Source organism: Diorhabda sublineata, chromosome X (genome assembly GCF_026230105.1).
Source record: "Diorhabda sublineata isolate icDioSubl1.1 chromosome X, icDioSubl1.1, whole genome shotgun sequence".
Classification (NCBI taxonomy): Eukaryota; Metazoa; Arthropoda; class Insecta; order Coleoptera; family Chrysomelidae; genus Diorhabda; species Diorhabda sublineata.
In genome coordinates, this window is record NC_079485.1 from 369,273 (window position 1) to 381,891 (window position 12,619).

General features: G+C 32.8%; 1 protein-coding gene across 1 annotated transcript; it reads right to left on the bottom strand.

Moving 5' to 3' along the window:
* Positions 1-639: 639 nt before the first annotated feature.
* Positions 640-6,348, bottom strand: LOC130451131 (pancreas transcription factor 1 subunit alpha-like). Its single transcript, XM_056789950.1, has 3 exons — positions 6,081-6,348; positions 4,241-4,548; positions 640-1,031 (listed from the first exon to the last, which is right to left on the bottom strand). Exons 1-3 carry the CDS (start codon positions 6,293-6,295, stop codon positions 868-870), a joined length of 687 nt encoding a protein of 228 aa, XP_056645928.1. The 5' UTR covers positions 6,296-6,348; the 3' UTR covers positions 640-867.
* Between the last annotated feature and the right edge of the window lie 6,271 nt (positions 6,349-12,619).

Here is a 12,619-nt window from a genome sequence, read left to right on the forward strand (position 1 = left end):
GTACCCTAACTTTATTGGGACAAAGATCATTTTATAAAATAAAAAAAATATTGTCTCTATGAAAAACTGGAAAGGTGGAGTTAAAATAGCAGTCAATACCAATATGTATACCTATCTATTATTATTTTATTTTAATTTTTTGTACCGCGTTTTTACCTTTGAAACTCGTAACTGTTCCAAGTATGGGTACTTGACTGTACTCTATAGAATATAGTTGTATGTTAATTACTATACTACAATATATTAAAATAAATTTATTAGTATGTGACTAGAGTTTGACTAGATTAAATATTACTTCATGACATTTTTCAAGGACGAATTCTTATGACATGGTGAGTGATTTATATATATATATATATATATATATATATATATATATATATATATATCATGATATATATATATGTATATATATATATATATATATATATATATATATATATATATATATATATATATATAAACTAGCTATTGTGATGCAATATATATTTTTGAAAATGAAAAATTCTTCTAGTTAATTGAAAAGGTCACACAAAAATCAATTAATTATAATTTTTTCTAGTCTTATTATTCAACTGTACTTCTTGAGTGTGCCAGCTAGATAAAAAAAAATAATGCAAAATTAGTTATATAGGGGTTGAAAAAATAATGCTTAAGACACTTGAGGATTGTGTCGTAATTTTTAAATACATGTCTTTTGTAACTATCCTTGTCGTCCATTTCATAATGGAATATCACAGAAATGAGTGATAAAAGTGAAATTTTGATTCTATATTTTAATCACTCAATTACTTTAATTACCAAAGAATATTTTCCGGCATTAATATACTACCTGAATACATTTCTTTTCGGAAAATCAGTATTTTTTTATTCCGATAAATTAAAAGAAGACGACGAACTACTAGCCCCATCTTTATTGGTTCTAGGGTCTTCTGGAACCCAAACTTTGGCGTGCATTATACCATTCGCGTTCGGTTCTTTTATTCTTGACCAAGACAATGAATGGGCAGTATATAAGCCCCCACTTCCACCTAAAAATTATCTTCGATTAAAATATACTCGTACATGATTAGTTGCAATTGAATTTGATGGAAAATTATAACAATTACTGATTCGGTTATAGGTACTAGTGTATAATTCTTAATTGCAAAATGTCCTATTAAGTTAGAAAAAAATTGATACGTTCAATTCGATTTTTATTTTTTTATTCTCTTACCCTCTTAATGATGACGTTGCAATTTTTTGGAAAAACTATTTTACTATTTAATACTCAACAAAAAGTATTGGGGTGGTTTTATCGTCTAAACCATCACAACAACAAAACTCTCACTGTGAGATCGAAGAACAATCATCAGCGTATTTAAAATTGATTACGCGAGGGTCAGAGGGCGCTTGTACCCTTTTTTCGATGGTGGTTTACCGAATTTGATTATCGATGGTAGATATTACATCCCCAATGAACATTCGTTACGCAATCAAAAATTACAGCTGCATATTCTTCCTCTCTTTTTATATATTTATCGATATCATTAATAATATACCTTGTAAGTATATTAGAATTGATCCATATAACTTAGTACGAAGAGAAAAATGATTCCACTGTTATCTCTCTTTGTCATCATCAAATAGAAATAGTATATTATTCACGAGTGTATAATGAATGTTATTATCCACGTGATGAAGTTTACTGCCACGAGCGCTACCGATATTATTGTCCATTTAAACATTATTATCGAAAATTATAATGATCCTTAATATCTCCATAATAATCAGAACAAAAAATAACAAATGTATTAGTTTTTTGATGAAGCAACGTAATTTGATATAAAATATTAAAATATTGAGAAATCTAAACATACAATAACGTAGACAGACAATTTACGATCGTAAGGACGCATCTTGGAATTCGTTGAAGATTTCCTGGTCTTCCGTCACTATCCTGGACATACAATAAGGAGTAGGCGACTAGCCTTGAAGAATCTAAGACTTCTAACATATGGGGAGATAATGAAATTACTCCGTTGAGGTTAAATGAGTGGTCTCAAGTTACTGATAATGGTAGCCATTAAGTTTTTCAAGTATGTGAATAAATAAAGTAATTTTATGGAACAACGCGGCAATCCGGCCACAAGGCAATGATCTCATCTAATAGTTTATTGACAAACTCAGCCCCATTGTCTGTGTGTAAAATAATGGAGCTCCAACATGACTCCATATGTCAACTAGATAATATGCGACTTCAGATGCTGTGTTGCTTTGCAGTGCCCGCAAAAAAACGAAATTCGTTAGATGATCTTGGTAGACAAGAATAAACTTGTAATTATCATCTGCTTGGAATTGCATATCGAAAAGATCCATTTGGCAACGACTGTTCATTTCCTCGTGTAAAATTGGTTTCGAAACAAAACCACGCTTCATAATATCTCACTTCATTACTAGTTGCATCAATGAGCTTAGTTCGAGCAGTCTACTTTGGTGTTTAGTCTTTGGCCTAGCCGCTGCTGCATCTTCTACTCCTTTTACCAACTGTTCAGCATTAAAGACTTTATAATGATCACCACTGGTGACTTCTTCTACAAAAGTTGTTTTCCAACGGGCATACATCTCCTCAATGTAAATGGAGTATGAATTTTATTTTCATACTTATTATCAATAACACATAATATACAAGTAGGTACTAACACATTTTAAAATCTTGCGTGCGTATCATTTATCGAACTAACAATCTAGTGAGTAATTCGCAATTTTTAATTGTGATGCATTAAGAAGCTTGTGAATTTTATGGAGGATATAATAAATCATCTACTTGGTTAGCGTAAATGATACATGTGAAAACAAGCAATTAAAATTGGATTTGTTTACTTATTTTAGCAACAAATAGTTTTAGAAATATGTTTATTACTTTGATCTTTGGAAACAGTTTAGTAAGATTTAAGACTAAATTCTAGCAAACATAATCAACAAAATTCATCACACTGGTCGATACGATTATTGGTTTGACGTTTGAGCTTTAGTTTCTATAATCTAACAAATTTAAAATAAAATTAATCAACTACTTTATTGTTATAAAAATATTCGAACACAAGCTACGGTGGCGGAGAGATCTGCATTTTTAAATAATATTTCGGTGGTAAAAAGTGAAATTGCCCACTGATGAAAAAAGAAAGTCCGAAAAAGTACGCAGCGTTTAAAAAAGGCTACAAATCGGACCAAAGTCCGCAAAATGGCAACACTGCTTATTATTAATTTTCCTGTCATTATCTCGAAGTTCTAGATTAGTCGTAGAGTACGAGCCATGAGGAGTAACGTGACACGACATCTGGTGGACATAAGTAGTACCTTCTATCGTTAACAGATGGCGCTAATAGCACGTACAGAATAATCTCGTTGGTTCGAGAAAGTTTAAGTTTAAGACATCTTTGTAACAGTATTTTGATTTGAGTTGTTGCTTTTGTGTGTGATTTAGTAGTATGGAAAAGAAGCGAAAAATTGATAGTGAATGCAGAAAATTCAAAGATCAGTGGAACACTCAGTATTTCGTAATTGAGTCCAGTAACAAGGCGCTATGTTAGATTTGCAATGAAAGCATAGCTGTTCTCAAAGAATATAACATTAAGCGTCATTATGAAACAAAACGTTTTCAAAATTACTTGAAATATACAGGAAGTTTGCGGACAGAAAAATTCAAAGCTATGAAGCGCGGATTGAAATCGCAGCAATCTTCATTTACAAAGCTCAAAAGTGAACAAAAAGCTGCAACTCGTGCCAGCTTTCGTGTGGCTCTTGAAATTGCAAAACGTGGAAAACCATTCACCGATGGAGAAATGATCAAAGAATGCATAATTGCAGTAGCCGAATGTGCCCTGAAAAGGTAAATTTATTAAAAACTGTCAGTATGTCAGCAAACACGGTGACTCGAAGGGTAGAAAAACATCGCTAAAAATATATCTTCTCAACTGTTCCATAAAAATGGACACGTTGAGTGGTTTTCTTTGGCCTTGGATGAGTCAACGGATGTGTCAGATACTGCTTTGGTGTTGATTTATATTCGAGGAGTAGATAAAAGCTATGAAGTGCATGAAGAACTTCTTGATATGCATAGTATATATATTATTTTTTTTTTGATTGTTGAATTAAATTCATCATTTTCTAAATTTATTGTAGACAAGACAGTGATCACAGTTTGATAGTTTCATTTTTGCCATTATCGTATTATTCTACTTACAATTTTTAATTTTACCTCTGATTATAATCTTTTTGGGTTCATCGTGCCTCAAATTCCTATTGTGTCCGTTAAAAAATTCTGTGTTAGAATTCTTGTCAGTTCTAACTAATTCACTCAAAAAATTGATATATCCTATAGCTAATTTCAATGTGTCCACTTTCGATAATCTCTTTTCGTAGGGAAGAGTAGGAATATGTGCTCTTAGACCTTCGAACGCATCGTTTATCGACTGCATACGCTTTCTTTCTCGCAAATTGGCGGCTTGTCGTTGCTGGATCTGCTGTTGTGGACATTTGCTTCTTCTTCGATGCCTGTACAAGCGACTGCAAATGAAAAAAAAAAAAAAAATAAAAATATTAAACTCCCTAATTGTTTTATTCGGACCAATTCGCGATTATGAATTTATAGGGATACGAATGAGTATTTTGTTGCTTAGTGGCTGATCGGAGTTTGACTATTGCCAGCGAATTTGCGATACAAATATTTCATTCATTTGAATGGAGTAATGGCGTTTAAGATAAAGTGCTGCAGACGCAATAATCTTCTGCTTCGTTATTCTTCTTGTTCAAGACTTCTACGAGTTATTTTATGTGTCAAAGATATTGGTGTAAAATATAAATCCTTTCAACGCGAATGATAAAAAAAAAAGGTGTTAGAAATATCCAGGAATGTCGTTCCGAAATTATTATATAATATGGTATTATTATAGCTAAATCTTTCATTGGAGGAGTCACGAAAAATACATTTCGATTAATATGGAATCAAAGGAAAAGTTCGCTCTATCTACTGCTTCAGTCTATCCTGATGAAAGGTACCGATTAATAAAAACAAAATTGATAACCTCCTAAAACTGAAATCATATCTTCACGAAGATGTTAAAGAATTTTACACACAACATCTCAGTGGCCTTCTACAAGCACCTCCACCGCTAATGTTAAGTGCTAATTGTATTATTTAATTGCCACTCTTTCCTTTCGCTGCAATTCTCATCGTTCATATTTCATACACTCATTGATTTTCTTATTTCATGTATCCATGATAACCTTGGTCTTCCCCGCTTTCTATTTTCTTGTGAGATCCATTTACTTATTTTTTTGGCAGCCTCTCCTGCCCCATCCTCTGCACGTGCACATACCAAATATTATTTTGTTCTTCCAGGTCCACTTGCTCTTTTTCGTGTCATTTCTGACCCGATTTAACTTTGATGTTCTATTTGTTCTTCTTCGAGCGTTCATTTCCAATTTTTTCTTCATTTATTTTGGTACTCCACTTCTTGGTTTAGTTATTGTTCTTGCTCTGTTTGTCCTTCATTTTATTTATGTATCATCTGTCCCTTATTCGTCAAAATACTTAAATTTATTGATGTTTAGTACCGTAAATTTGAGAAATAACATAAATTATCAAGTTTTAACCTGAAAATTCTGCTCCAAATGACAACTGGTGTTATATATTTTATTCATTTTACTAAATTACCAAAAAAGCTAAGAGTTCAATAGCTCAGCCTTCACTTTTTCAGAAAGTTTTCTTTTGTTCTTTAAATGTTTACCAAAAATGATGTTGTTTCTCAAATGATCGTGTCAAATATTAGATAGTTACCTACGATCTTATACGTATCGGGAACAGAAAAGATTTTAAAAATCCGATATCTTTTTATGGACTTGGAATATGATTTTCTACGATAGTTTATACTTTAAACACTTCATTTAACCCTCGTATTTCTTTACATAATTCGAAAATACTTATATAATTTTTCTGTTTATTAATGTTATTAATTATTGATACATATATATATATATATATATATATATATATATATTTTCATTCCATATGAAAATAAAAAGAATGTTTCACTTACTCTTTATATTCAGAAAGGTTCTCTTGATCACTGTTATAAGAAAAACTAGATACAGCCGAATCACTACTGTTCTCGTCGTACAAAAACAAATCACTACTATTCGAAGATCCCGTTGTGCTACCGTTACTATTTCCATTAGAATGTATAAAGTGATTCCCTTCAAAAAAATATTGTCTATTAACCATATCCAAATCTAAATGATCCATCGTCCACATCAAAATTTTATGTTTCCATTGTAACTGCACACTTGTTAAATTATGTACTAATCGTTGAAACGTGTCAGTCACGTGCGTAGTTGAATGGGACACGTGTCAACAGCAAAGGACGACTGAAAAGTATCCTGGAACGTTATCAGGACTTTCCTGCGATCCTCTACAAAAACGCTTAGGACCGACGCGATTGGATACCGCGGACGAATCGGAGAGGGCGGATAGACACTCCTACTCCGTTGTTAGGGCTGCTTTTAGCATCGATCCTTCAAAGGATTTTGTTAAATAAAGGACTTGAACTAAATGAACAACACTTTATTCGTGTAATCATAACAATATGGAACTTCTTGAGGAAATTGTTTTTCGGATTTTTTGAATATACGAGCTGCATTATGAACGAAGCATGATTCAATGTTTGCAAATAGATTGTTTGATTTTTTTTTATTTCGCATCAATTAGAATCAATCAATTTTTTTCATATATATTTCAATATTTTAGAGAAATAAATTATTTGTGATAAACTCGTCATTTCAGACGATTTCATTGAGAATATTGATTCTTAAAACCCAGAAATTTCCTTTATTCTAGCGATTTTGAGCTTGATTGAAGATGTTAATGGATAATCAGAGCACGATGAATCTATGGAATATATGGAAGAAATATCTCGATATATTATTCAACAAATATGGAAAACTGAGTGAAAATTTAAAAAAAAATGGTTAGAATTAAATAGCATTATCGATGATCCTTTTCCATTTCAGGTTTGTAAGAATTTACGTGTTCTGTTTTGAAATTAATCAGGCCTTAAAACTTATATGACATCAATCTTTTTCATACAAGAGTGCTTCTTGAATCGAAGAAAAGGTGTAAATAAGAAATAATCATTTTGTCCAATAGCCAAGCAGCCATTAGAGCTCTAATCTCCAATGTCATAAAATCTATGTTGAATGAGCTAGGCAAATAGAATAAAGTTACTTCCCAATAGGTTCCAGGATACAATGGAGTAAAGGGAAATGAAACAGTAGACATACTTGCTAAAGTAGGAGCGGATAAACCGTTTGTAGGACCTGAACCCCGTGGAAAAGGCTACAGGACAATAGAGAAAATACTAGAAAGAAACGTGGATAGGAGAAAAGTTGTGGTAGGATTAGCAGAATGAGATGTGTATAGGACAAAACATTTTCTCAAAGTGTGAGATACTACGGAACCCGAAGGCATTACATTTGAGAGCGTATGGAATAGAAAAATGAGCTCTTCGACGGCTAGAGTCATTTCACATCCTGGACATTATGAAAACAATGAGATTAAGAAATCAGCTGATAATCCCAACAATGTGTTCAGTATGAACATGTTCAACTGTTCAAAAAATTCCAACTTAACATAATCATGGCCAATACCATAAAGTTTTCTTAATATATACATAGCGCGCTCTATGAGTTCTTAGCTTAAAATATAGAAAAATGTCATAAATAAAGAAAAAAACTGTAATTATTTTTTAATACATTCTCTCTTCATTACCACACACTTCTTAGAACAACTGACTAAAGCTTCTACACTGCCTATTTAATTTCATCGTCACTTCTACCTCTTATCTCAGTTTTTCGGACAGAAAATAGCCGGGTGGGGCCAAATCAGGGCTATATGGTGGGTGTTCAATCTCTGTGAGGCTACATACATGTAAAGTAGCTTTGTTCTAGTCTATTTCAGAAAGGTATAGAGCAATAAAATGGGGAATTCCGTCCAGTTCGGCTCAAAAACTTATGGACCACTTTGAGAAATATGGATTTTGCCTGGGAAAAGCATAATCGTAAAGCACTTTTACTGGAAAGCGATTAAATTGTTTGTTGGCGACGAAAATACTTAAGAAGTATAAAGCAGTACATAACAGAGCAGAAGAAAATCTTTTATCTTGATGAGACGTGGATTAATGAAGGTTATACAGTACCAAAAATGTGGCAAGACAAAAATATAACCAGTGCACACCAAGCTTTCATGGAAGGCCTGTTAACGGGTATTAAGGTGCCTTCAGGTAAAGGGAAAAGACTAATAATCGTCCATATTGGAAGCGAAGAGGGATTTTTAAAAGAAGGTTTGCTAACCTTTCAGTCATTCCATACGGGAGATTTGGTGAAATGATAAAATATCTTCCGGCTAATTCAGTAGTAGTTATGGATAACGCAAGTTATCATTCTCGACGCATAGAGAAGACTCCAACTTCATTTTGGAGAAAACAAGAAATTATTGACTGGTTAACGACCAAAAGTATTGAATTTGAAGATAATTGAAAGGATTTGTAGCAAGACACAACACTACATTCAAAATAAAAGACGTTAAGCTACTGTTTGAACAAGCCATTAAGGAGATGACATCAGAGAACTGGCGGAAAGCAATCCAGCATGTCATTAAAGAAGAGGAAAATGTGGGATCTTGACTACTTGATCGATCGGACCGTCGACCCGTTAATTATAACTTCAAGAGGAGATGACGAATAATATTATGATGTATAATGTATTTTTTGTATAATGTTATTCTGTTAAAATAAAATTCTTTCCTTTTTACGAGCTACCTACCGGCACGCCTTTGGTACAATGTTTTCAGTGTTTTTGAATGGATAACAATAGGCTAAACCCATATATTGACCCCAACCCGGGTGGTACTACCTGCACTTGATAAAAAGAAGAATGAAATCAATGCCAAACTATGAAAATGGCTTAAATATTCGTTGGGTCACTCTGTGGTCCATTTGCATACCTAATGAGATTTTATTGCTCTATACCTTTCTAAAATAAACTATAGTGTGAATCCTTTTTTATTGAAAACTTTTATCACAGAGCGAAATTCAATTTGTGACATTTTTCAAAAAAACTTGACTGAGTAGTCATTCGAACTCTACCATAATAAAATGGATCGAAGCAGCAAGTTGTAACTTTATATAAAGCTTGTTGAGACGTGCATAAATATTTTTGCGAAATCACTCTATTTACTATATGATGCCAAAAATGTACAAAATGTACAAAATTAAAACAAGTAGATGTATTATTTTTTCATTCATTCAACATAATATAAGAAGTTTGACATAAAAAGAAAAATTGCGATTTCCCCATGAATTGTATATATCGAACCATAATTCACCCCTTAGGCCTATTGTCCCAGGTGTCTGTTTCTGAGGCACAAGTTCAGGTCGAAGGTGTAATTTGTTGGGTGTCCCCCTCAAAAATCATTAAAAATATATATCAAGAGAGGTTGATACAAAAGCATTTCCGTTTTTGTTTATGACATGCATGTATGACGTATTATATAGGCCAGACAAATATTTTGAAGTGATTCACGATATGTTTCCATACATACGTGTACATATAAAAAGTAGATAACGTAACCTAACCAATTTATTTCGTTGTTTTGCTACGACGAATTCCTAAGTGACGCAAAAATTGCACGTGGTATACCATGGAGAAACTATTTTGTTGTTGTGAAGTAAATCATAATTTCATTGTTTTTTCTATTAATTCTGAGAAATCATTTTTAAAAATATCTGTAGATCTATATTTAGAATTCGCTTCTGTAACAATTGAGCAATCATATTATCCAGGAGGAGGAAGAGAAGAAATTGAAACCAAAAAAAGATAACATGATAATAAAATAAATAACAAATTAAATTAGGGAGGAAGGTTAACAAATATAAAAGGATAAAGGAAGGCCAAGAAGACAATGGATGGACCAGATAGAGGAAATGGGACGAAATAAAGGGAAAATTCTGGAGGAATGACACTAGTCAGAGATCAAAAAGTATGGAAAACTTCAGTGGAATGATAGACGGAGTCCCAATCCGAATAAGGATAAGACTAGAAGAAAATAGTCGAAATGAATAGTCACAAACCCAAAATTTGTAATGAAATATGAAAATCAAATCGTTAATATTTTGTAACAAAGGGCTAATTGTAGAAATACGGAAAATACAAAGGCACAGTAAATGTTCAAAGTTTGCAGCTCCTCCTGATCAAGCTCTACACACCTCCCAATGGGAGAGTGGGTAATGCGCTAACTTCTCTTTAGTGAGGGATTGTGCAGAGCACGTCAGATATGACGGCCACCTATCTGCTTCCTTTTCAGGGCCGTTCCCAACCGCAGACTCCAGGATGTTTTAGTTATTACAGATAGTACTCCGTCCGACAAGTCTTTTCCCGTCTTCTCAGCTACCCCATAAGAATTAAGTGGAATTTATAATTGACCTAGTTTTGGTATGTGTGCTTTGGTTGATGGAAAATATATTTTCAATGAATAAAAACTACAAATCCACAACCTGGCCTATTATTTTCTACAAGCATATGCATCATATTCACGCCAAAAATGAAAAATGAACATATAAATTTTGGGACAAAATCTAATATGTGTTTTTAACTGTGTTGGGTCCACTTAATGTAAGTTATGATGGGAAATGAACAATGAATTAACAGGGGAAGATTTAAAGACTTCCGGTGTTGCCGTTGAATGGGGATGACACATTAATAATTGTTCCATATGTTGTAGTTACAATTAATTTATTACAATATTTTGTCTAAAATGAGTTACTGCTTCAACCCTTACAGTGCGAAATCTATTCATCATGTTCTCAAATTAACATATTTATCAAGAAAAAACTAATTATCTATTATTCGAATAAAAATAATTGAATAATTTCGAATACAGTTGTGAAATTTATATAAAGAAATTGTTTCCATTGGAAACATATTAATAAATAATGAAATACCAATACACTCTTAAATTATATTTATATTTAATGTCTTCCTGCTACTGACTTCCAAGTTCCTCCTTCTTCACTTAGCTGTAGCTCAGGCTTGTTTGCGATCATGTGCCTCTTTGTATTCCTTGCTTCAGCCAGCTCGTCTTTTTGGATATATCTGAAGCCAAGCCTAACCTAATTCTTCCCATTCCTCAGTACTGAGAACGTCGAAATATCAATAATCTCACTAGATATTAACCTCTATCTGACTGTCTGTTTGAGATAAACTTAAAAACTACCCTTCAAATTTTCATAGTTTTACCAATAGATAGAGTGATTCTTAAGAAAGTTCAGGTATATACTTTATAAAAATTTTCTATAAAATGGTTCGAAGGTAATTATTAGAAGTAACAGAAAAAGTCGCCCGGGAGAGTTTTCATCGATAACGCTGCCTAATCTTCTTGAGGTATGGAAATTAACAATGCGTAAATGTATATCAAATTAATAATGTATATTTTATAAAAATTTGATAGTTTTAAATTCATATAGTATAGATACCCTGAAATTTCTTTTCTTATAAATATTAGACCATAGTAGTTACAAATTCTTCCACCAGCTACAAGTGTAATGATTAAAAGTAAATGTTAGATGCGGGAATATCTTGTATATCGCGCATCACTTTCTATAAATTCGCCATCTTGATTATCGTGGGAAGAAACAGCTTCATCCAATGGGAAAGCTTCAAAGATATCGACGCACGGAATACGGGACGCCGTCGTCGTCGCAACTGGGAATTTCCAGGTGTTTTTCTACAATTATATGTTGCTTCATTTCAGTATCTAGGTACGTTTGTCTCGGAAATTGTTGATGGTCGATATTAGTATAAAACATTTGATAAGTAAAGTAGCTATAGGTAAATGGGAAAGAATACTAAATTATCTTAGCAAAAACTGAATGATGAATTGATGCATCTATTGATTAGATCAGTTTTATTAATAAACACAGTTCAATATTTAAGTCCTTGAAAATGTAAGAACTTATAGTGCAATAAGAGAATTATATGGGAAGTGTGTACTATCTGATTTTTTCTGTCAACCCGTGTGACGTTATCAGAAGGTAAATTAACATTTTTCTGCGAAAAAGTGGCACACATTGAATTATGCCAGTCTCTAGAATCTATGGTAAATTGTAGAATACAGCCACAGAATAATAAGATTGAAGGGCACCGTCAATATGTAGACCAAGAAATTTAATCGAATTTGAGGATCGTATTAAGTCATCGTTGAGTTTTAGAGGTTTTCAAGCTCGTTTATAGGATAAAACTAAAGTTTTCTCAGTGTATAAACAGAGACCGTTTGCGTCAGACCAGGACTTAATAGTTATGAGATCATTGCCCATTGTAGAATTTTAAGCTTGTAAATCTGGATCACTCCAAGATACACTGGTGTCATCCGCGAATAAAGTGAATTGACCACTGATCCATAGATCAGTGAAATCATTGATGAAAATCAAAAAAAGAACTGGACCCAAAACTGAACCATGGGGCACACCATTGCCTATTGGCAATTTACTCGAAACTTTACCATTAGCTCGTACCAATTGATTTCGAC